Here is a 27,114-nt window from a genome sequence, read left to right on the forward strand (position 1 = left end):
GAAGGAACCCTTGACCTTACAATTTCGATTTTGCCGCTCATGTTAAAAAACAGCCAGTATGTGATGAGTACAGTAACTTTATAGGTGGAGGATACTGTGGGTGGGATCATGGTGATCAGTCAAGTATATTTGCAAAAATCTGTGGCTGGAGGCAAAAGGAAAACTCCTGACCATGTAAGAAGAATCGAATCAGCCATTCTGCTACCTCGAAGTTGACTCACTAAGAGTTCCCGTGATTCCCCGCGCGAGGAACCTAAGCGAAATGAACAGTTCTCCGTGTGATGTAATTCAATGCTGTCTGAGCGAGTTTTCTGACGTCACTGCTCATGGAGTGTGACCTGAGGCCAACCGCTGTGTATTTCTGGAAAGGCAGGAGATGGAGCCACTGTTAAGACAGGTGCACTCAGTGTTGCCATCATGCACTATAGTAACTAAATCTTGTTGCCGTACGTTTTCTGGTTGGTTTCTTCAAAGAGGGAAATTGGAGAAGAAAATAATGAAATTATTAATCTTAAAACCACACTCCCTATTGCCTGAATATATTGAAAATAATTAGAAGAGATTTGCCAATATTGAACTGCAATATCAAATGTGGTATTGTCGATAGGCGAAAGGTAAACATAAGAAATTAACTTGAATGAATAATGAAGTATTTTCTCCCCCATAGAGAAATCCATACTCTCTTGTATACCGTTTTATATTTTCGAACGATATTGAAATAAATGCGCAACTGGTGCGAAACTGCCACTCTTCACCTTAAGGGATTTAGGAAGCGTTTCCGTGAGGTTCTTCCCTCGTGCAGCACTGTTGCCAACTTAGCTCTTTTGCAGCCAGATCTGGCTCTTTCGTGGACTTGTTTGGCTGTGAACTTGGGTGCCCGACCTCTGCCATCACTGGCTCCGGCTCACATAGACCACCTGTTGCCATGAGTATACATTTTGCACGTGCCGTGATATTGTTATATTGGCTGCGTCACCCCACACCCCTCTTAGCTACCCGACTACGTTTATAGCGCCGTGGCTGACGTGAAGATGACATAATATCCGGGAATCATTTATTTTCCATTTCATACGACCATTGGTGGATTATTGAGATTGGTGATTCCGACAGTTCTATGCGGAGGTAGCTAAGAATAAAGTGTCATCACTTTAAAGTTAACGGTATTGGACCCCCTCTCCCACTTTGACACCTAAAATTACTCTAGGGGGCACTTCATCCAGCCTGCGCAAATCTAGCTAATTGAAAGTCAACTTTAGCTCCATTTAAGGTGAAAATTAGCTCTTTTATTCGCATTAGGTTTGGGAACACTGCCAGGATGACCGTAGGAGGCAAGGAGAAATGCATTACGCTTATGGGAGCATTATTTTATTTGTTTTCTCGGGAATGTCAAACACCCACTGGCGTAGAAAAGTACATGGATGGAAAAAGGACACGTTGCAGAATTTCTTGGTCGCAGGAAAAGTCGAAACTCCCATTTGATTAGCCGTAACTTGAAGTTGATTCCCAATAAGGAATACGTGGGATTCTGTAAATAATTATTCATCATATTTTTCGAACATCATGGCTTAATAATCAACTTTAGAAACCGCTTCCACTTGCCAAGTGGAGAGAAATTCACTCTCTCTTGTCTAGCCGGAAGTTCCTTTTTAGCAGCAATGTCCACTCCGACGATATTGAAATAAATGCACAACTGGTGCAAAACTATCACTCTTCCCCTTAACTCTAGTGCTTCATGGGTATAAATGAAATGACAAAATTCACTAAAAATAACATGCAAACTGCAATATATTAGAACAAACCAGTAGCCCTTCCCTTGTTTCGTTGTAAAAAGCTTGAGCGACGTTAAATATTACGTCTCTGCTTTCGCTGTGTACGGTTTTCCCATCAGTAATGATACAAGCATTTAGCAATGAATAATGGGAACGACGATGTGGAGAACGCCGTACATTTTGGCAACACAGAGGCATGATTACATGGCAAGCAACTGATTTCATCCCCAAGCTTACTTTGCTTATCGTTGAAAATTCGACTGCAGCGCCAAAGTGTTTTCTCTCCTTGTTAAAGCAGTAGGCCAGGTCAGCCTTTCCGATACTGTAATCTGTGCGTAGATAGATCAACGAAGAAGTTGACGAAACACTTGAGTAGTTCAAAATATAGTATGAACCCTCTGTCCGATTCATATAGTGGGTAAACTTGCACATCGTTCATATGTTTAAAAAATATTTTGTCGGAAGTAATTTGTCTATTCCATTTTAGTAAATTTACATCGCACTTCTAACTTTGGGTAAATCTCAACAATGAGGATGTGTGGTGGAACAGGGTTCCCACTTGGTACCTTTGGTGTACACCTACAAACGTACACGATCTGCGAAAATAAAGCATGGTTGGCTCTAGGTGAGTGTGAGTTCGATGTGCCGGGGGTCAAAATTTTTCATAATTTCATGAAGCCTGGGAAAACCTCACATCTTAGTTTCTCCACTCCGGTAGCCTATTAACTCGTAATATACAATTATTAATTAAGGAACGTCTGTGGCGGGAGCCCCTTGATTAGCGTGGGCTTGGCAGAGTACCCAAGTCGCCCCTCTCTAACGCCGGCCATGTTTCTATTTTGTACAGAAAGTTTTCGGGTTACGCTCTCTCGTTGTTGTTTCGAAAATTTATTTCTTTACAGAAGTGTGTACACGAAAATCCCGGGCCGTATTTAGAAATTTACGTATATGGTAAGGATAAATTATAAATTTTACTGTTGTGAAATTATTGTTATTTCGACGTAGTATTTGTTCCGTATTTAGAATTCAATGTTTGGAGAACAATAGATTACAATTCTCATATCTTTGTTTAAGTCAACTTTATGCACAAATCGACTAATTGAGACTGGACTGGACACCACCATGGTGTCTCCACATAGTATCGAACTTGAGACCCTTAATATTTTTGAGAATTTATAACTCACATTACCACTCGGTGGCACAAGCAACGCTTTCTTACAGTCGGATGCAAAAGTATTACCAAGCAAATTGTCCATCAGCAAGTTTACTCTCTTTGTTTTACGCAATGAGAGCTTCAAGATTTTGAACAAAACGCCAAATAGGCTACTGACAAGCTCTGCATCAGCATAACGAAAAACAAAACAAAATCCTGTATACGATACAGAAATAGACAGATGTGTTATTTATACTACGCCTCAAACCGCAATACGCGCCTATAAACTTTACAGGACCTTGTGTTATAAAAAGAAAAATAACTTTCAGTTTCCTGGTGATACGTAGCACATCACAGTTGGCAACACTGTTCGAGGAGGAGTAAATGCATGGAGCTCACCGGCAGCCGCATCAGTGGTGTGTTTGTCTGGTGCGCGCCGTGTCATGCGAGTGTCGGCGGCGGAACAAGAATCGCCGTGGCATCAGTTGCTCCACAACAAGATGGATGTGGGACGGGACCCCGAGGACCAGAGGCCCACGGCCCCCAGCCACAATGGGCTCCTGGGGTCCATCAGGAACCTGCCCTTTCATCGCCTGTCGCTCTCCGCCAAAGGAGAGGGTTCACCGCTCTTCAGGTGAGTGCGAGACTTGTTTACAAGAGAAACAGCTGACAGCCACGTGCGGGCGGAGCGGGAGACTGCCCGTCCCTTCGATGGAGAGAAGTCGTACCCAAACTGTCCAACAGTGTTCAAAGATCATGCACAGCGTTTACAAGGAACCAGAATAAAGTTTCCCTCATGCTACAATTCCTTCTTCTTCCTCTGTCAAATATATTTTATTAAGCAGTGTGTGCTTTTTTCTCTGAAAGCACAAAAACTTGTCAAAACCAACCTTTCTATTTAACGTAAATCACTGTAAAATTAAAGTGATCCATATTTACCACCAGTAATATTGCGAACGTTCACAGATGTGAAGAGAAGCATATTTTTCATCAACTATTCATATATGGCTTTATGCATATTTCATTCAATAACGAAAATACTATCTTCAACACATATAACTTTCAGTTGTAAAAAGGAGAAAACTTTTTAAAATGTTCAAGTCTCTATAGTCAAAATGGATTTTATAGGGCCTGGACATTGGTCTGTGAATGTTCCCTTAACAGTTTAAGTATATCATTCATCCACGGTTTGCCAAAAATGGCAGAAAAGCAAAATTAAAATACAATTATAAATTTCAAAATATCTGCAAAATTTTCGTTTCGAAAAGTTAATAGGGTGTCACAAGGCTGCATTGTAATGAAGGGGTCCAAGGTTCGATCCTCGCATATTGCTCAGCGGTTCGGCTAACATTTAAACCGTAGATTCTATCTCGCTTAGCCTGACAAAACGGACTTTTAAAACTTTGTCAGTTGAATACGTTGAAAGCCAAATAATTGTTGCTATATTTTGTCGTTATTAGAAACATTAAGACAGTGATTTGTACAGGTGCACCCTGTCAACAATTATTACTAATATGGCTAAACAATTAATCGTCGATTATGCAAATTAAACGTTACAATTCATCTAGTATTAGAAACATCATAGAATCTCATGCTGATGGTAGTATTTCAATTAATGCTTCTATTGAGTACAATGTCCGATGACTTTGACATTTCATTATATATATATGCGTGCATGAATCACGGTCGAGAGCTAAAAGTGAAAACGTGCCCTTATCCCAACGCTACTTGACAACTTTATACTGTACCGTGTCTACTTCGTTGGAAAGTGGAATATTCCACAGTCGCCTTGTTGATCGCTCCATCTGTTGAGTGTGGCTAAACTACTCTCGGGTATGAAGCAGAGATAGGCTTCTTTAATTTCTGCGCATGCAGTTCGCTTTCAAAATTCAATTCACAGGGAGTCTTGTCTTCAGAAACAAACAAGACACTAGATTTGTACTCTTTCACTCCCTTTTGTTATCACAACACGAGTTTAGCTGTTGCGCAACCATTTTACTGTGTACGAAAACTAACAGTTGCAAAGGTATGCACAAATCTCGTCAATTTCCATTATAATTATACATGTTAGTGGTGAATTCTTACAGACCTGTATACAGTGAAACACGGAAACCTTGGTCATACATTTGTTAATATCACGTCCGAATCCAATTTTCCGCTTTGACGAGATAATATCTGAATGAAACAAGCAACAAAATAACGTTTTTTTCGACATGCCAGCGTATCGCTATAACCATATATCGATATTCTTAAGTACCGCACTGTTTGTTACAATACTGTAGTAGATAAAATCTAATTTTGTTTTACATTAGCTTCTGTATTCTCGGTAGAAATCCCTTGCTACATTTACTTACCTAAATAACTGGAATAATTGGATATGACAGCGGTAATAAATTCTGACAGACGTGGAATGTTTTAGATAAAGCTGAAAGCAGGAAAAAAAGGCAGTAGTTATGCAATGTTCGGGCTGTTGTACTTAGAGACATTGTGCAGAACATAGTAAAATAAAACCACGAGTGAAGGGTGAACTGATAGCTAACATGGTCGTTAACAAATTTACATATAACTTACTCTAAACTTAAATAGAGTCCAGCATGGGTTTTCTTTCCGTTGTGAGGCAAAGGATGGATTGAGTAATTGAAATTGAATTTATGGGAGCGCTAACACTTAGACTACTCGCACCCCTCATTTCATATGGAAACAAGTTGTAAACAACGTCGTCTTGACGCGCATTAAAAGTGTACTGCATAGATATATTTTTTTTTATCAAGAATAAAAAGCAATACATGTATCTGAGAAATACAATCTTCATAAATAGAAATGCTTTAAGCAGTGTAGTGGCATTCAGCACAAAAAAGGAGAACACACAGTAAGTAGGACATGTTGCATTCATATCAAAATGGAATGAAAGCGGGAGTATTTTTTTTTTTAGAAAATTGATATCTACCTTCTGGCACTACTTGTCTACATATGCAGTATAATGATCATCCCACGTCGTAATAGCCCAAAGCTGGTCATCACGCCAGTGTGCCAAGTTCTTGTACTCCTGAGGTACAACAATAATATATCTTAACATGCAATATAACTTTATATTTTTGTAGTTTGTTATTGTGTGCCGCTGAAAAAGTATTTTCAGATCCGACATGAGTAGGGAGGAGTTAGATTTGGAGTTAGTGTTTTAAGTCCACTTTATGCACAGTAAGGCTAATCAGGACTGGACCTACAGTTTAAAGTGGGATCCGAACCACTTGTGCCTCCACAGGGTATCGAACCCGAGACCCCTTCATTACAAGGCAATGACGCTACCACTGCACCATGGGGGAGGCCCAGAGTAGGGAGGTTCTGACCCCATAATAATATCTAGAGAAATAGAAGGAAACCACAGATAAACATAAGCCAGAATGGATTCGTAGATTAGAACGAGAAACTCGTCTTTGGACGTTAAGTTTTATTCAACCCAGAATTTTCATATGATTTGAAAGGAGCAACAGAACTGAACCCATTCTAAAACAAGAGGCCCGACCCTGTGGCCGAGTGGTTAGCACATCGCGCTGCGACGCCAAGGGTCCCGGGTTCGAATCCCGGTCGGGCTTGGTTGTTTGTGAATGTCCATTCATCAATTTCATCATTTCATCACTCATCCCCATCTTCGCAAATTAGCCAAGAGGCACAAAACGCGAAGTAAAATAAACTAAATCAAATCAAATCAAAAATGAAATCTAGGTAGACTAAAACACACGACTGTAATCTAATTCTCCTTGGGTCTAATAACACGATCTGCATCTAAAAATTGTTACCGGAAGAACCGAAACAGAAAAAAACAGAACCCGAAAAACTGTATGAAATGTCACTTTTCAAAAAACTGCTTTTCTGTACATACTTCGTAAGAAAATCTTGGACGCCATAATAAATTTCTCCAAGGGCAAGATCAAAACTATGCTCGCATATAATATTTTCTTTAAATATATCATATGCACACGAAAAAAACACAAAACTCACTTTCCATTCAAGTACACGAAAATATCTTGAAAATAAAATATAGGAAAGAAGTGCCCGGAGCACATTAGGATAAGGCAATTGGGTACCCTAAAATCAAGCTCCCCTTGGTTCGAGTATTTTAGGCTTAGGACTAAAACAATTTAGACCTGCCCTCTTCTCCAATAGCTATGAATGCGTTGCATATCATGGGACAAGTAGAACAGGATGCATAATAGTACATTGTCCGACATCATGTTATTTTTTTCATTTTATTTTACGCAGCGAGTGCTTTAAGTTTTGAAAGAAAACGCTAAACAAGCTGCTGACAACGTCTGTACAAGCATACATAAAATATATTCCTTAAAAACATGTATGATGCAAGGGGAAGAAATAATGAAAATAGTCATGGACAATTTGCCGAGCAATACTGTACAGTGCGATACATAAATATTAACAACTAAATTGTTCATTACAATTTTCATTAACTTTGTTGTTCACAATGAGAGGTTCAAGAACTGAAACAAAACGCCAATTAACTCCTCCACGAGTAGTACAATTTTATTCCTTTAAAAATATATTGGATGTCAGTGAAAAATTAACGAAAATAGTTATGGATAATTTACGTTGTAATATTTATGCATCCCTTTCTACAATGTGTCTAGATCTTGGAATTATTCTTACTACATGGTAACTGAAGTCGACATAAATATTACAAGAAATGAATAACAATTATGACATCGCACAGTGTATGACCAACGCGACATTTTATGAGAATTTATTCATCTTGAACAGAATTCAGTGGAACAGCTTTATGCACTTTAAATATGTTCACAGCGAATTGAAATGCAAAGTTTATTACTGTTCATCGTAAGTAAATGACACCTTTGTTTTCCCGCCAATCGACTTTGCACGATTTGCTTCACAGACTATCATGAGACTAAAGTAGTCACAGTTTATCACTGCCTCCTTCCTTCTCTTATGTTCCGAGTCGGCTGAAAGCGATCATCAAAATTCACCTGTCGGGGGATTAGTGTGGGCAATTGTATTCATGTAGTGCGTGGCCCGTTGACAAAGCACTAACAGAAGATCGCCATTAGAGTTGAATTCATTAATGTACTCTTATTATTTTTCTATGTTGAAGAGCCTAATATGGCAAGTTGCAGCCAAGCAGTTGCACTCTCAGTGTTGCCAATAGAGTAGTGACGATTTACAGTGGATGTGCCAGTAAAAATCACTTGATTTGATTGATTGAGTTGGTGTTTTAAGTCCACTTTATGCACACTAAGGCTAATCGGGACTGGACCTACAGCTTAAAGTGGGATCCGAACCACTATGCGCCTCCACCAGGAATCGAATCCCGGACCCCTTGATTACATGGCGACGACGGTACCACTGCGCGATCGGTGAGGCTAAAAATCACTTGACTTAAAAATAAAGTACTACCTGGAATTTACTTCACATCGTTTATTGAAGTTTATTACTTTATTTTAGAAAAATAATATTATTTCTTATTTATAATTGTTGGACTTACTTGTTTTAAGTCCACTTTATGCACAGTCTACAGCTTAAAGTGGAATCCGACTCCGAACCACTCGTGCCTCCACCGGGTATCGAATCCGCAACCCTTGATTACAAGACAACAACGATACCACTACGCCATCGGAGGCCTATATTTATAATTGCCTTAGTCTTACAACTTTGCAGGTTCTGTGCAGACATATACCCTACCAGGAAAATTTGTCCATCGTTATTTCAATTAACTTTCTTCTTAAATCCGACGTGTTTTCATGGAACATGAACTGATGTTAGTAGAGAGACTCTCTACTAACTGCTTGACAGCAGTATTGTATAATTCTTGAAGCTCATATAACGTAATACAAAGTGATTGATTGATTGCTTGATTTTACTTCGCTTTTTAGCTAATTTGCGAAGATGGGGATCAGTGATGATATGATGAAATTGATGAATGGACACTCACAAACATCAATTGCCAGGCCGGGATTCGAACCCGGAACCCCTGGAGTCGTAGCGCGATGTGCTAACCACTCCGCCATGGGGACCGGCATTCAAAGTGAGTGAACATGGCGAGGGATGAGCAATTTGCCTGGTATTATTTTGACATTTTACTATACGTTTGTATTCATATCCAAAGTTGCAAGAATAAAAGTATTAAAATTATTTTTAAAAACATCATTTTATGTTGTAGTAATTAGCTTTTTAAACGGCTACTTACTTTCTTCCCTACGCGAATTTTACTTGTCGATTTAGTGTGAATCGTCGCTACACGATTTACAATGCTAGAAGAATCACGGACAACAGTCTTAAAATCTTACTCGACTGGTAGAAAATATACCTTGACTGGCAACACTGAACATTATACTCTCCTTGTTCTTACATCTGAAAGTATAAACAGACACCTGCTAACAGACACATCATTCAAAATGTTCATTTTACTTGAGAAACCACTATATCTTTATTCGAAAAGATTAATCTAATGTGACCTTCCAGATTGCAATGCATGCTGCTATGCAGTGTTACCAGATTGCTATGCAGTTTGAGCCAATTGTGAAGGTCACTAAGCTTAACAAACAAGCGAAGAACTTCCAGCTTCGATGAATTGTGATGTTTATTCTCCAGCACATAGTATTTGATAGGGATGGAACCGAGACTGCCTTTTATAAATCGAGACGAAATGGAGAATATATGTGGCTCACCTCCATACCCTGAATGCGCCTTCATGGCACGGTGTGACGCATATGCGATACATTTACCTTTTATGTTGTAATAATGTTTAATTTATTATTTCAAAATTTCAGTTATTTGCAAACAATATCCGTTCTGAGATTGAAATTTTATTAAATTCCTAATATATAATGTATCTTCTCGAATAGTTTTAGAATATACTCAATTACGAATTATGCTCATGTTTAAATGGATACAAACAACTGTAAAACTATATTTATAAACAAAATTGAAATAATACAAATATAATAATTATTTATCAACTGCTGTATAATTGGTGCGCAAGAGTCGATGAAAATAGTACTGAAATAACGAACTGCAATGTGACTGTCACTGTGTATATCAATTGTGATTCCCAAAATGCTAAATTCCAAGAACAAAAAAAAAATGATTATCGTGATATTTTGACAGGTATGTATAAATGTGTGAAATTCAACACATTTAGTGTAGAAACACTAAAAAATACGTAGAATACTAAATGCACAGATTAGAAATAGGTTATAAGTTGACTTAATGTATATTATTTTGCTGCTTAGTATGCATGAAAAATATGTTAACATGTAATTTTATCCATTTGTAAACAAATACAAGATTTGGGGTTACTGCATGAAAACAAGTTGTATGTTACGCCCTCCCTTGCCCGGGAAAACAAATGCTACCACTACCTAGATAGAGGCGGCAAAATCTCCCTCGGACAAGCGAAATAGCGTTACGGTCCAGGTTAAGTTCGTGTGTAGGAACCGGTGACCAACAGTGCATAGTAATAAGCCATATCGAATAAAAACAAAGACATATGTACTTTCAAATTACCACCTCTTTACCTGTAGCCGGGAAGCGGCTAGCTGCATACCTGAAAATCACGGGTAGCGACATGCATACGAAAATGATATAGCCCAAAATTAACATGAAAATAAAAAGTATATTCTATTCTTAACCAACAAAAATGGAATTATTACAGGTCCCCACACTTGCACTCTCACATTCTCTCTCAGATTCAATCCTCATGGGGTCATCGACACAAGAAATTATACATGACATGTACAGGTTTTATGACGACAAGCCCTAATTATTGCATTCTCAATTAATTTTATCTAACTTTTTGTCTAATCAGGTCATTTGTGATTTTGCTCCAGTGCTACTTAAATCCTAGCCAGCCCTTACTTAAGTTCACCTTTTGTTTTTTAAAAATAGAAACTAGTCGGCGCGGTGACAATACATTACTTGACCAGTATAAACAAAGGCGTCTCAACGGCAATTACATTCACGTGGGCGGACGTTTTCCTTTTACAGGACCTCACGTGGTTCCAAACATAACAAATAACCTCCGTTGAGTGACGCAAACATATACTCTCTAGCAGGCGGGACTTAAACACTTCGCCGCGACGAGCAATTCACTTTACCAGGCAAATACTTTAACAAACAATCACATATGCGACCTGACGTAGCTAGCAGCGACACAGCACTGACACATAAAAATGAACAAACCTCAAGTAGATTATGCAATTAAGCGGGCGGCGCTTTACTCTAATAGTACGCACTTTAAACAAATACAAAGGAGCACAAACAACAATGAATTTAAGATCATAAAAAAATATCACAAGGAATAAGAAAAATTGACCTGAGACGAATAGATTACAAATGACAAGCGCGACGGGAGTTTGGAATGATGTTCGAGTTGAGTGGGCGTTTTCAAAATGTCGACGAATTTCAAGGGCGTTCTCTAAATCAATCGGGCCGTCACGTGTTAAGGTTCACACAGATGAATACTTTACCATCTCTGAGCTTCCGGGGTGCATCCTGGCGTCTTTATGGGCGATTGAAAACACATAGTATCCACGCGAAAGGTTTCCTTGGTCGCGACGATGAAGATGCAAAAAGCATTCATACACCTAGTTCCCCGGCTCCTCTTCCTCTCGGGATCGGTGGATCTCCGTGGTATGGCGCGGTTCGGACGTCGCATCTGAGCGGTCGTTGTAGGCGTCGTCGGCGTCGTCGGGGCGTCAACATCTCTCTCTACGTCTCTCTGTCGCGGCTGGTAGGCGTCGTCGGCGTGGCTCGTCGTCCCTCTCTCTCTCCGTGGCGGGTAGGCATCGTCGGCGTGGCTCATCTTTCTCTCTCTCTCTCTCTCCGTGGCGGGTAGGCATCATCGGCGTAGTCTCGTCTGACATCGGGCGAATCGACGTAACGCCCTCATCTCTCTTCTTCCTCTAGCCCGCCATAGTTTCCGGTGTTCCTCGTTTCTCAAAAATTATAAATGGCGTAAGGTAATCACGGAAACACGGTTTCGCTTCAACTTCCCCCAGCGGTTGAGGTAGGCGCACTCGTGTAGATTTACTGCCTATCACACACACTGGTGTTCGCACAACACAACAAAGTCCACTGTACACGGAAGGTAGCACGAAGGTGCTCTCGTTCCAAGAATCGCGGCAAAACTGTATATGGAGAGGTAGCACGGAGCTGCTCTCGCTACAAGGATCGCGGTAAGACTGTGTATCAAAAAACCATGTCCTTCGTTTTATTTGGATTTTGAAAAAGGACGCTAGGCGCACGTTGGAGTGACGCTTCCGGAGAGGTTATTCCACCACGCTCTATTGTCTCCAAACTAGGACGGACCGTGTCCGAAGTTTACTTGTGCGGATTAAGCTTCCGCCTGGCTGTCGCCCATAGCTCAATTGCAATCGCTGTCCACAAACTGATCAATTAGAACCGATTTGATCTGGCGTCCGTAATTGTCGCTTGATCGTGACGAAACTCCACACATCCGTCCTTGCACACATGCCGCTGCGCTGGTATAAGTTTCACATGAATCTGACAGTTGGAAACCGAGATATTTAAATGTTTGTCATTACGGTCGAATTTCCTAAGCTTTATACGCATAGCGTGACCCTTCAGGTGCTCACCCTTAACACACGCAAACGTCTCGTTCCTCCCGTCGGCTTGGCAAAAATCAAATATGTAATCTTACAAATTAAAACACTCAACACTTTGAATCAACACGTCTTTTTACCGCTACATACATGAATAATAATGATAATAATAATAATGACGGTAAATCTGACTGTCACAAAGTCATGCATGAAAACAAGAGCCATTTAACAAATGTTAAAGCTATTTTTTATTCAGCACCTCAAAATCTATATTTAAAAAAACGCAAATTTTGTTTCTTAATAATTTCATTTTGTAGCAGTTTGGCAAAATGTCGAATGGAGCCCCGTTACGCCAAAGTTCGTCTCGTTTTATTTAATTTGCACTAGTCCCATGGTCCTGGAAATGCCCAGTCAATGTACTTGAAAGAATGTAGAACATGAATCTTGCCTTCACATGAATGAGCCACATTCATTGCAATGATACCAGCTCCTCGCGAAAGAAATCAACAATAACCTCTTTTCCCCTGCGTTTATATCGAGGTTGTTGATGCTATATTCGACAGTCATTGCCAGTTTCTTGGCAGAAATCCCGGCCTTTTTCACTTTCCCCCATATCCATCGGAGACCCACGCATCGAGTCCTGCTCGCTTCTTATGAAAGGTTCTCGTATAAATAGATCAGTCGGGATAGGTGCACTCTTTGTGTGACTTTGTAGAGCAAGGGCTAAAACTGCTTAGTAATCGTTCATAACGAAGCGGAAATGATAGGTATTTGTCCGCACTGAAATCCAATACCAGAACTAAAACTCAACGATATGCTACCGCATATGAAAGTCACAAAATAGTACATGAGTATAAATGTTTTGGGAATGATAAGAATAAACATGCTTTCATGTGTGTCTACCACCAACCACGGCATCTGTTGGCATTATTAAATACTAAGCTCGCAACATTGCCATACTGATTGCGTTAATTTCGTCCTGGACATAATATTATTTTATATTTGTAAGCATCGATTACAATGCTTAAATGCACGATACTCCCCTGCTCTGCACATGTTCACAATTTCGTATTTTTTTACGCTGTCGAATTACGTCATAAAACTCTTGTGTGGTAGTGAAGTCATATGTCATTTAATATGTCCATTCGCTTGATAAATCCAGTTTTAGATATTCCATTTTGGCCCCACGGAACTTACTTTTGATTTCTACTTTAATTTTGATTATTTTAAGAATGAATGATGAACTGTTGATCGTGCAAAAGCAACGGTATAACAGATTCGTAGCACGTTATGCCAACCAATCTCCTTCAGTGAACACCACAACATGCTTTGTACTCGACATAATCAAATGTGAACGTAAAAAATTGTTACATAGAAACTGCATCATGCTCAATCCCACATTTTCTTAATTTATATCCTGTAACTTACCAGAAACATTTTTTTCTTTTTATTGTCTTCCTTAAAAATTTTGTTAAAGGTCAACAAAAATCAGTGTTTTTGTAGACGATAATTTGCAAAAGGCATAAAGATATGACTTGAGCAAAAAATGCCGACGCTATTAACAGAAGGCAGTTGTTTTGGAAACAGATAAAAGTCATAAAACTTCCAGATGAACAAGAGTTTATCTGCGGTGGACCTTATCTTGCAGCTGCTGAGGTCAGAAAGCTTTGTAGCGCAACGGAATTTGAATCAAGACGAATCGAAAATGGTGTGCTGCAGTGTTGGTCGTCAACTGGAACTATCGGAAACCTAAGATTCAACGAAACCGTCTTGTTTCGTGAGTGTTGATGGGAAAATCAAATGCGATCAATCTTCTAATGAAAGTCCTTAATTGTCAGTCTGATCACATGACATATAAATATTAGTTTTCGGAGGAGGTAGCAGTTACTTTTTGGAGCAACGATAACTGTAACTGATTACTTTTTCAAATAAGTAACTGCAACGCTATCTCAAGTTGTCTTTTCAGATAACGAATAACGAAAATATAGTAACTTTTACACTTACTTTTCTGTACGTTTCAACAGTAATGGAGAAAATTTATTTCGCTAAAATAAAATAGAAAAAAATAATTCTCATATGCACATTTTTTTCAAGTAAACGTTCGTCGTCACGTATTTTTCAAGTATAAGAGCTTACTGTGAATTTTCATATTTATAAATTTCCATATTTAAACAAATAAGATTTGCTGTAATTGAGTGTAAATTATAGTTAATCTTGAAGAGAATATAACAGCCCTTTTGATATTTTTATAATTATATGCAACACACTTTAGGAGCTACAAATAATCTAGAATGAAGTAATTGTAAAAGTTCCAGTCACTTCTTTAAACAATGGTAACTCTAACTTACATTTCAAAAGATAGTTACTGTAGCTCAGTTATTTCTAAAATGTAACTTGGCAAAGTCATGTATATCTCTGACTACAGAGATAGAAGTTGGACAGAAAATCAATGTGTTATTCCCAATGGGCATAGCTACATGAGCCAGTGTAGTTAATTATATAATCGACCATCAGATAGTTTATATGTTCCCTCCTTTGGCAGGAACGGTCCTGACTTCGATTTCCTTAAAGGATTTCAAAATTTCGATGTAGACACAGTAGCGTGAGATCAAATGGGGGGCTTCTTGAAAATAAGAAAAAGCATTACTGGTGTCGAAAGCCAGATAACAGCGGCAGTGGGACTCGATTCGCTGACAACTGCCATCCAATGAAAAGCCCTTGCCAAACCTTGACCCTCAAACGACTGTTGGGCCACGGACTTTAGTTTAGTACCGTGATTTATCAAACACTTTCATAATGTATATTTTAATGACTTAAAAACATTCCAAATATTGTCCTAGTAGTACGTTCAAGTAAAAGTTATTTTTCCAAGTAATTAGCTGTAACTATTTACTACTTGAAATTAGAAATTGCAACTCTAAGTCCTTTACATTTTCAGGATACAACAATAATGAAATTTAACAGTTACTTTTTGCATGTTTTAGGGCAAGGTTACCATATATTGTGCAGTGAAAAGAAGGACATCTTATTTGCTTTTAATTTTCAGCAAGAAACAAATACATAAATTAACACACACAGTAAATTTCTACATCAACGTGTTTGTTTATGTTTTCTTTACAACGTTGAAATAGGTTAGCTTAATAAAACATCTCAGAAAAAATCTCAAAACACAATTTTACATTGTCCAATTACTCAGTTTTTCGTCCAATTATATTTAATAAAGTATTTCTAAAGCAACTAGACTCGTTCTTAAATTCATCTGTAAACTTGAATTTTCGTTTCGGTATTTCTATTTGCTAATGTAACTAAAAAACACAACGACAAAACACGCTGGACGCTACACGATACCATGTTCAGATACGAGTAGGGCGTAGTGGAGGCTTCTCACTTGAAACTGTAGGACCAGTCCCGATGAGCCTAGCTGTGCATTAAGTGGACTTAAAACAGCAAGTCGACAACGAGTTCGGGTCCCGAGATGACGTGAAATGCGAGGTGGTTTGAGTATGTATTGTCCTATCGGTGCCTATCGACAGTGTTTGAATATAGATTTTAGCGATGATCGTATTAACACTCAAACTAACGTGACATCTAAAAACCATTTGTGCCTTGCTATGCTTATTTTTAACGTTCAATTCCTATTGTATGGGATGGTACCGAGACCACGGTATGTTCACTTTATGCGCAGGTAGGCCAATCAGGACTGGGGCTACAGGATCCGAACCACTGTGCAACGTATCTTCCCGACAGATCGAAACCAGTACTCCTTTATTACAAGGCGAAAATGTCACCACTACGCCACTGGAGAGGTGCAATTGTTCATTCATACCCGTAATGTGAGTATTACAAGATGCGCACCCATCTTCGAAATTAACAAAATAAGCAGAACCGAAAATTAAATTTCAGATATCACTGTACCCTCATTTCGTGAGCCTATTGTGGAGATCGTTAGATTTTCAACAAGTCTACATAATCACCACAAAGCATGTTTTATAAATTCTTTATTTTCTTCGTTATATTCAAGGCGGTATTTCTCATTGTGCACACTGGCCATCGTATCGGTACAAAACTCAAACGACAGTTGTCTGGAAGTTGAGCATAAAAGTTATGTTCGCAGATATCATTATGTCGTCAGCTTTTATGATCTACTGTGGTTAATTACAATGGCCATCCGGGATAGGCATCGACAATAAGCACTACATCAGTAACCAAATTGCAGGTGACGTCACAATGTTAAAATTCTGCAAGAGTCCAGCCAATGCCAGCAAGTATTCCTCACTGCAAGGTTAATGTTGTGTGACTATATTCATTTCTAAGGCTCTACCCTTAACATTCAGGTGTGCATTTTTTTCTGATCTGCTTATAATTATGATCAGTATTTATTGCTGTAGTGCACGTGGGGATACGAAGGTCATGCATATGACCTTAGTGACAATTAATGCCTCTCCACTTTCATAACGTTCACCTCAACAATAAATAAATGAGCTGAATTCATTGTCTTAAAATAGTAGTAACTATTTTCCAGCAGATGATAAGGATTAAAACGGAATCCATAGAGATGGATCCGTGAGATGTTGTTTTTACTTTCTGAACCATAAATGGGACGTAGTTTGGAAGCATAGGCGTGGCAAGCATATTCTTTTACACAAAAATACATTTAAATGTGGAATATGAGAGATACACCAATGGAATTTACACACCGTGTTTACACTAAGTGTGTTTTATATCATTATGAAACTCTGAAGGAACCCTGAATGAATGATTTGAATGATTTATTTTACTTCGCGTTTCTGCTACTTTTGGCTAATTGCGAAGATGAGGATGAATGATGATAAGATGAGACGGATGAAGGGGTAACCACAAATATATATGTATATGACCTTAGTGACAATTAATGTACAAAGAACATCCAGACGTCAGAGCCTCGTTAGTCTGCAAAATGCAGTATATACTGTAAAACGAGAGCGTAAATACACCTCACACACAAATAGAGATTGAATACATGAAGGCACACGTAGATGAATATTTACAATAACAAAAAAGAGCCACCACAGTTTGCTCCCTAGTGCCAGTCGTTCCAAAGTTATCCCACTACTTTGAATATCGCGATATAAACGTTTATATAGGTGCACCTTTTTAAAAAAAACTCGTTATAAGAATCGCTTCTGCATCACTGAATGCAGTGACGCTTGCCAATATGAAATCAAATTCAGAGGCCTACAGATTGATACGTACCGCGTGAATGCTACTCAAGTATATCGCTAAGTTTGAGTCACGAAATTAAAATTCGTTCAGAGGGCATTATCCTTGACTCAATTTGTCGAACTTTATGCTTTTAAAAGTGCATACAGGCGTCCCGACCTTCTCAAGATTCGACCAAGTGACTGGGAAGGAATGTGGAATATTAGCTAGCAGCCATGTTCCAAGGTCTTCCCATTGTCAGTGACCTTATTTCATTCGAGTCAAGGGAACTTTCTTCGAGCACGTCTCTATTAGAGGATTAAAATGAGTTGGCATTGACCTTCCCAAACATAGCACTTCGATAAAGAAAATAAATCATGTGTGTCTTTTCAAACTGAAAACTGAATTCTATCTGATGAGGTTGACTGATCTCATATGTCGCCATGCACACATTTATTTTCAATATTTATTTTTGTTTTGTCGTATGGCCAAATTTTTCTCGTTTCTATGCTAGATTCTTTCTACATTTTGTAATAGATTATTCTATTTTAATGTTCATTTCAAAAATCCGTTCTCACAATCGAGATTAACCTATGAAGTAGAAAAGCGACCAAAAAAGATAAAATGCAAAGCATGGTGTCTACAAAGTTGCAGAAAGTTATGCGATAAGTCTTAGAGCGACCACAAAGGAAAGGACCTTCGGCCAAAAGCCTTCGCGCATCTTCCCTCTATCCGTTCAACTCGGGCATTAAGGAAGCAAGCTCCACTTTGCCCCTCCCCTCCATACACGAGTACAATTCACGGACACGCGGTTCTCCGCAGGTGTTTTTGCCTGTAGTTCCATTATACAACCAATAAGCTAATGAAGAAATGAAAGAGCGAATTATTTCACGTTAGACATTCTGAATCGCTAGTTAAGTCAATTTCAAAAGTATCTAGTCAATTGAAAGTTTAAAGATAATGAAAAACGCAGAAATTGATATATTATTATAAAATCAAGGATTTATTTTCCTATTTACAATAGGGGGATTAACAGGAGTAGTGCTAGCAAATTTTGAATATCCAGTAAATATGTGCATAGCAAACATTGTAATATTTTTGTTAACTTTTTTTTTAGAAACTTTAACAAACGAATCGATGGCAAACCATTTTCCACGAGTCTCTGTTCCATGTCCGAGTCAAAGTTTTAATGTGAAAACGTTTGCTGACCTTAATATCTTCGTTTTCAACAAAATCACCTTTTGCTGTTCGCGGAACTCAAGATACACGGTTTCAAATCCGAAATCATCTTTCCCAGTTTAGTACAGTATACTACATGCACTAATGATGTATGTACACTCACAGACTCCAAGTAATAGACCGGATGATCAACGTGACGTAAAAGAAAATCTCACTGGTTGACTCAAACATGGCCAACGAGCATTAATTTGTTAAGTTTCCATTCAGTAAAGTGTCATTTTCAGCAGACAACTGATTTCTATTGATTCGGTAATTGCACTGTCGCCATTTTTTTTATAATTATGTGTGATCAGAGATACGTGCAGTGGTGCGGGCTTAAACTGCTTCCAGTGTGACTAAAGCTACGTTTCCATTCTGACAAGTTCCAGACTTATGACTCACAACATGCGCCGGCGAAGGGTGCGCGTCATTTAGTGCACTGTTTCCAATTCAAAACTCCTTCTGCAAAATACGCCCGCCCGCAACAATACTGGAGTACAGGACCACAGTGTAGCATTGTGCAGTTCTTTAGAGTAGTTCCGTGTTTCTTCTCTTGTATTGTAAAAAATTGGTGGTGATTTTACTTGAGTAAAGATAGACAATATAGCTATGGCGCGTAACATGAACTTCCAAAAAAGAGGGGAATACGACCTAAATGGTGGATTAGAACTTTTCTAGCGAAAAGAAATTCGGAAGGAGCGTATAACTTGTTGATGAGAGACTTACGTCTTCAAAGTGAATACGAAAACTTTGTAAGAATGACAGCAAGCCCCGTTTCCATTACCACAAATTTGCCGCGCAACATGACGCGGGGCATGCGACGCGGCATGTGCCAAGCATTTGTTGAAATGGAAACTGTCTGCAACATGCCGCGGTGCCAGTGCCGGGGACAAAATTGCCCCAAACGATTTTGACGCACAACATGCGTCGCGTCATGCGCCGCGAACAATGGAAACAGCCTGCAGCAAGTTCCTGGGGCACGGGCATGCGCACTAGAGTAGAAACAGACGACGCGACGACAACCACATGCTCGCTGTTCGGGCTGAAGTGGCTTCACGGCACAACGTCCTGTTATTTGAGTGTAGTTGTTGTAGTTGGCTGTGTAGTTGTACGTGAGTGTTTGTTTTGTGGACAATATGGAGTGGTCGAAAGATAAAGTAGTAAAACTCATAGAGGAATATGAACAGGAGTCAGTGTTGTGGAATGTCACCAGTACGCGCCTGCCGTAACCACAAAACTCACCATAGCTATATTGTACATCTTTACACAAGTTAAGACACCACCAAATTATTGCAATACAAGAGAAGAAATACTGAACTACCGTGAAGCACTGCACACGCTACACTGCGGTCCTGCACTCCAATGTTGTTGCGGTCGTATTTTGAAGAAGTAGTTTTGAATTGGAAACAGTGCACTAAATGATGTGCATGTTGCGCGTCATGAGTCTGGAACTTAGTCTGGAAACTGGGCTTTATGTGTAGTCACCGGCAACAAAACTGGGACACACAGATCCTCAAATACTAGCTTCCTTGCATGGCGTTATGTGTGTTGCCTAACTTAAAGGCGGAAACCGAGCTTGTCATTGAAAACTTCATATTGAGATTCGCTCATCGTACAGTTAGGCAACACACATAACGTCATGCAATGAAGCGAGTATTTCTGGATCTAATGTCCCATTTTCATTGCTGGTGACTGTACAATACTCAACATGCACAATTACATGACGCTTCTTTCTGAACAATGTTAATTGCTGTATGAGTAAATTTACGTTGAAATATATCATTATCAAGCCTTAATTTGAAAATAGACATTATTATTTTCACTTTCCGCAAATTTGTGAAGTATTTTACATCACACTGAAATTCATTCTCGATCGCTTATCTGTATAGATTGCACCTTGTTATGTGTGTTCACTAAATTAATATATTACGGGCCCCAAAGGCTTCTAACTTCCCCGATCTGCAGAAACACGCATTGTAAATAAAATTACAAGTGTTCAAGTTCGTTCCTTTCTTACAGCATTCTTACAAAGAATAGAGTTTTAACTTACATTCGGTTAGGTTCAGATCTTTTCTATTTTTAATGTGCGGTCCCTCTCCATGAAGGAAGAAAATCAAATCAAGAGTGCAAATCGTAAAAACGAATTTGTAACTTATTACGTTCTTCGCTTATGTGTCTTGTCACTAGAGACATCTGGCGACAGTAGATGTCAAGTCGAATGTTTTTGTTTTCAAGCTACATTGCGCATCTGATAGTTAGCCTACTCAGTGATTTAGCGTAATGTTCGTGTGCAAGAGGTTACATGTATTTCGATAATGATGTTGTCCATTATGTAACCATTTCGAAATTATCTTTGTCTCGATGTGCGAGTTTCACTTTCTTTAGTGAAGGATCGTTAGATTCCTGAAAAAAATACAGAGTAAGCAAATCAGAAGAGGCGAAAGGAAATGCACAAAACGGATGTGACACTCGGCGACTTTCGTTATCAGCGCCTGTTGCGGAAGAACGGGGCAACCGAACGAACAGCTGATTATGTCGGGCAAACTGGAACGAGCGAGGGAAGGGAAACAATGAACAGGTCGTCAACAGCTGAGGCAGCGAATTCCCGTCACGAGCGATTGAATGACCGCAGCGGCGAACCTCTCGAATACGTCATTGTTGAGATGATGTGACGTTGTGGTGGTCGTCTTCGTCTTCTGTGCGTGCCAAACGGGGGAATCTGGAATCGAGTGCCGCCTGGAAGAACAACGCTCTGGATGAATGGCCACAGATGTCGCTGCAGGTAAGTCCGACAAGTTTTGTTCTTTTCCTCCACGTCGACATGGCATGACGCTAGTCGCATGCAAACTTTCCCCTCTTCTGCTGGTGCATTCGCCGCGTTCGGCTGGCGAGCACTTCGGGGCAGCTGCAGTGTGTGTTTTCACAACGATTTTTGCAGCATGCTATATCCTCTGTATTTACATGACACAAAGAGAATGCGCGCTGGTAAGCACAACTGGTTGCACAACTCCAAACCACCATCAGGGAAACAAACCAAACTGACCATTATGTAACATATTTTCATTGTTTAATTGCTCCTCAGCTCCTGTATTTCCATCACATTTCTTCTCAAATTCATATTTCTTGTTTCAGTAATTGATATTTACACTTTGAAATAACACCACAATGCCAAATTACATACACAAATATTGGTGCCAATATCTGAGGGTGTGCTTCAATAATTCAGAATAATTATTCTATTACTGATAGCATTAGGATCATATAAAAAAATTACCTCCTTCGTAGATGAACAACAATCTGGTCGTCAAGGGAATTTTTCCACTGAGGAACAATGAAGGTGCATTTTTTCCAAAACGTTGCCGACACTGTCATAAAAGTTTGCTCGATTTTGATATTCTAGCATGTTTGCAACTCTGTGTCCAGGTTTGTAATTATCAGTCCTTTATCATAACTGTATTTCAATTAAGCTGGAATTACATATACGAATACGACTATCAGGCGTTTTCTTTTCCCCTACATTTAAGTTCTCCCTGTTCGCCCGAGCAATGACGCTAACTTACATAGACCCTTGTGGCCCGAGTCCACCCAATAATCTGTCATGCTATTATTTTTATATATTTGTTATCGTGATCCGTGAATTGTTTATTGAAATCAGTAAATATATATATATATATATATATATATATATATATATATATATATATATATAAAATTGAGGAGGAGTTGTGCGCTTTACTCGTCTTTCCTAATGCTAGTCTGATGGCTTGTGTTCGTCTTGGTCGTTGCGATCGCCGATGGACAATACTCTCTCCCAGTGTTCCGATACTGTAAATTTAAATTAGGTTCGAGAATCGTCTATTACTGGTTTACCAAGTTTGTCTTCAGATAATTCTGGATGTATCGTGATTTTATAATATCAAGTGAACGGGAAACATAGAATGCTGGTGGTAGAAGTTTTCAAAATGCATGGCAAGGCAAATATCTAGATTTTTTTTACGATGGATTTTTTATAAATGGTGTTATGTAAAGTATGCAAGGAAGCTAACGATAAAAAAACTATCAAGTTTTCCCATCAAAAAGGACCCTCGTTTAATTTCTTCTGGCTTTCTCAACTGGAAAAATACTTTAAGAATATTCAGTTCCCATGAAGCCTCCCAGTGTCGCAAATAATACTCTCTCCTAATGTTAAGAAGAGATGAATCACGATTTTTTTTCCCTTTGGAACTTATGTCTCAAATGTTTGAGCTCACCGAATATTTATTCAAAAGCGAAATCAGTTGGAATGTTTGAGGATGGATGGCAGACTTTAAAGCGTATATAACAGAATTTTGGAAAATACACTTCTCGTGTTTGGTGTTCCTGCCTCTGGCAATAAATAGTAGGGTAAATATCCTACATTATCATTTATCACATAATTTTGCGTGAAGAAAATATGCTTTTAAGTTGTAGAAACAGAAATGTACAGGTAAAATTTAGAAATATTGGCCCCTCAGAAAATTATACTTGAAAACTTATGTGGTAAAGCTATTGAGTAAAGTTTGGGAATTTTTTACTCTAGAGTTCATTTTTTTAAATGCATCATTCTGTCCGTTTCTCATTATTTCATAAGGTTTCTTAGTAGTATTTACTATGAACGATTGTATTCTACATGGAACTTCACTCTCCCTCCCCCATCCTCTACATTTTAATTCGAGCATTATGACCGAGTGGTTAGCACAGAGCGCTACGACAGCGGGGTCCCTATTCGAATCCCGGCTTTGCATGTGTGTTCTTTGTGAATGCCCCTTCATAAATTTCATCATATCATCACTCATCACCATCTTCGCGATTAGCCAAAGGTGGAAGAAAATCAAAGTAAAATAAACCAAAGCAGTCAATCAATCGAGCGTTGGGAACTACACCTTAGCCTTTCTTCAATAATTCGAAGCGATATTGACGTACCTCAGCAATTCAAATCTTGATGGCACGTTTCCAAATACCCTTCCTGCCAGACCACCTCAGAGATATACTTACCAATAACAATAACAACCTCAAATCACCAAACAAGTGTATAAAGAAACAATCTGAAACTATTGTTTCGTTTGTTGCTAATTTTACCAACTTTGGGTTGTAATTTGAGCTGCTCTCTTTCGCTTCCATTGAGATTACATAACATGAAATGCAAAGAAGTTAAATTTGTTAGTGCATCATCTTTGTCGTGCTCGCTTTAGGCGGAGTCCTTTCCTGCATGCCATCGTGTAAAACGGAAAATGTTATTAAATTTCTGTTGCTACTGCACATTCTGCAACGTATTTGTAGAGCCAGCATGCTCTAATTTCCGTAGCATCGAACAATTGAAAAACGAATTACTATTGCAGCGCCATATTAGGATGCGGCGACAATTTCAAATTATTCATATTTTAATTCATCCAATGTACAGTACATTTGTCTTGCAGTACGTAGAATAAAGTAATTACAGTTATAAAATATTATGTACGAATCTCAATTTTAAAAATAATAATAAATGTTATTATGTTAACAAAATGTGTAAATTCATAAAGATAAATAGATAGTACTCCACACATTCTGAACTGAGTTTATAAAAATGCATGCCTGCCTCAGGTTGAGGCCATTTCGAAAATAATAATCACGGAATTTTATGTTTTCCAGAACTAATTAATAACTACGTTTACAAATGGCTTTCACTGAGATTAATACATTTTGTTAATTGAGAAATGTTCTTAATGTACATTCAATAAATTTCGTTTTACTTTAATTTGCGAATTTAACACCGAAATACTTGCAGTGTTTGATGATTATAACATACACTAAAATGCACTATTCGTATGTGGGACAATTGGCCGTAGAAAATGAGTAATCCACACAGATCTTGTTGAAAACGTTCATTTCAATATATTCGTTTCAATTTTTTGTATTTTTGTTATTTTGCATAGTTGTTCTGCCACTTGTGTCTACCGTAAAATTGAGGATGAATGACGAATAGGTGAAAATGATAAAGAGGCAGTCACAAAGAACCACTCATGCCCGGACCCTAAGATAGAGCCTTCTGCAGCAACATTCTCTCACGTGTGTACTGAAGTGGAAGTGGCGTGACGAACAAATGCAGTTTGAAATCGAGCGGCTAGCACATACAGGGTGGGCGGAAAGCCCCTGGGGAATTAACTTTGAATAATACCTACATGTTGCCGTTAATTACCAGCACAGAAGTTAATTTCTTCCCACATATTTTGGGACATTTTTTCCATGTTGATTGCTGCATTTCGAGGAAGCACACACTGATAGCCGTTTGCTGGGAAATTTTGCCGTTCATTATATCCCAGAGCGAATTACTACACGTCGTTAAGTCCGGACCTCGAGGAGGCCAGGATGTTTGCGTCAGTAACACTTCCAATACTACTGCAGAAGTATTGTTCTCCCAAGAATGCAGGGTGTCACACTTTGGACAGAGTTATTGAACCTCTGTGAACACCATGCTCGTTTTTTATTTTTGCTGTTTAGCGTCGCTTTAATGTCACTTTTGGCAAATCGCGACGATGAGAGTGAGTGATATGATGAAACTGATGAAGGGTCACTCATAAAGAACACCTATGCCCAGGCCGGGAGTTGAACTTGTAGCGTCATAGCGTGCTGTTCCAACCACTTCGCTACGAAGGTCGGCGCCGTGTATCTTCCCAACTTATACCTTCTATAGCACGATCATGTACCTATATACTGCCTATAAGTTTTTCTTCTATCGTAGAGACACTCATATCAACCATAATGTTAATTAATGAATCTGAATTAAACGCAATATTAAGATTAAAATATAAAAATAATGTTATTCATGAACTTTGTGCACACCCTATAGAATCTGGTAACAATATATTCACTACAAAGAAAACTAAAGCATCTAACTTGTTGCCTGATATCAGGGGCGGCGCCAGGCGGGCGCGAGGGGGTGCTTGCGCGTCCCTTAATTTTCTCCCGCACCCCCTTCAGCACCCCCTACGTTCAACTGAAAACGCTAACCTTAATATGTAATATTATGTCATGTCGTCATATTGAGCGCCGAATGATAGGTACTGAAGTAAGACCGTTATTATTGTATGCAACAGTAAAGCACTGAAAGAGGTGCCGATACTTTTCTGTACTGGCGGCAGCCTCTGTAAAAATCAACGGCCGTATTTGTTCCACCTCCACGTAACATGTCTAGTAAACGTACCATTTCAAGCTTTTTCAAAAACTGTTTGGAAGAGGCCAATGTTCACGAAGAAATTTTACAGTTCGTTGTTGGGGATAGTGCGGCAGAAGGGATTTTAAAAATGACTCAGTTGCTGTGCCTCTATTGGTTACATTGAAAATGTTCAAAAATTGTGTTTTTAAGGGCAGGATGATTTTATTTTGTATTTCACTACATAGTTCAATAAGACTGCAACGTGTATCTGACTGTATGGCCACTTTCTTGGAGTAGAAGATTTAATACATATCATCATGGACGTCCCAAGGGAAAGTAAATTGTCCTTCCCCCAAAGTTTTGGCACCTTGCTCCCCCAGTTTTGAAAGGTTGCATGCGTGTTTCATGTTTTCCTTACTTTCAGAATCGGACCCCCTAAATTTCTTTCCGCACCCCCTCAGCACCCCTAGATGAATAATCCTGGCGCCGCCGCTGCCTGATATAGTACTTGAAGCATTCAGCCTTCAAGTGTTTAGAACCTTAGAAGCAAACCAGAGATAGTTCATTGCTAGAGTGCGAAAGCAATGGCCATCCACTTTGAGTCACCGAGTAAGGAAATTGCTTGGTGTAGACGGAACAGACCCAATGGCCTCTGCACAAGGTGAGGATGTGTCTCCAGCAATCTTACCTTTTGCTTTCAAATTATGATGTCGCTTCCAACGTCCGCGGCACATTTAACAGAATTTTATTGAAGGCTGCTGCAATAAAACCTTGGTAGTTTGAAAGTTCAAGAACTTGGCTTTCTGACAACGGACAACACTTTATGGTGACCGCAGCTGTTTATCTATCAGATGCAGTTTCAGGGTCGTTGAAATCTTCTTTCAGTAGGATTTCAAGCAGTTTGATTTTACCACAAACCAAATATGCTTATTCAGAGAGATCAGCAGCAACAATTCTTGTGATATTTGGAACATTGGGATATTATCAGAATATGTTTTATGCTCAGAAAGGACAATCGGACTTGACCTACAGTTTAAAGTTTAATCCGAACCACTA

The 27,114-nt window shown here is 39.0% G+C and overlaps 1 protein-coding gene across 3 annotated transcripts in view; it reads left to right on the plus strand.

Moving 5' to 3' along the window:
* The first annotated feature begins 3,348 nt into the window (after positions 1-3,348).
* Positions 3,349-27,114, plus strand: part of LOC145978219 (G protein-activated inward rectifier potassium channel 3-like) — a 258,518-nt gene continuing 234,752 nt past the window's right edge. For 2 of the 3 annotated variants that reach the window (XM_083110679.1, XM_083110678.1), the window contains exon 1: positions 3,349-3,556. In XM_083110679.1, the coding sequence (XP_082966805.1) occupies positions 3,366-3,556 (191 nt within the window). In that variant the 5' untranslated portion in view covers positions 3,349-3,365. Of the gene's footprint in view, positions 3,557-21,299; positions 21,688-27,114 lie in introns of those variants that run through there. The other variant, XM_083110682.1, reaches the window with a different exon arrangement.

The sequence above is a fragment of the Lepisma saccharinum genome, chromosome 24 (genome assembly GCF_977018435.1).
Source record: "Lepisma saccharinum chromosome 24, izLepSacc3.1, whole genome shotgun sequence".
NCBI lineage: Eukaryota > Metazoa > Arthropoda > Insecta > Zygentoma > Lepismatidae > Lepisma > Lepisma saccharinum.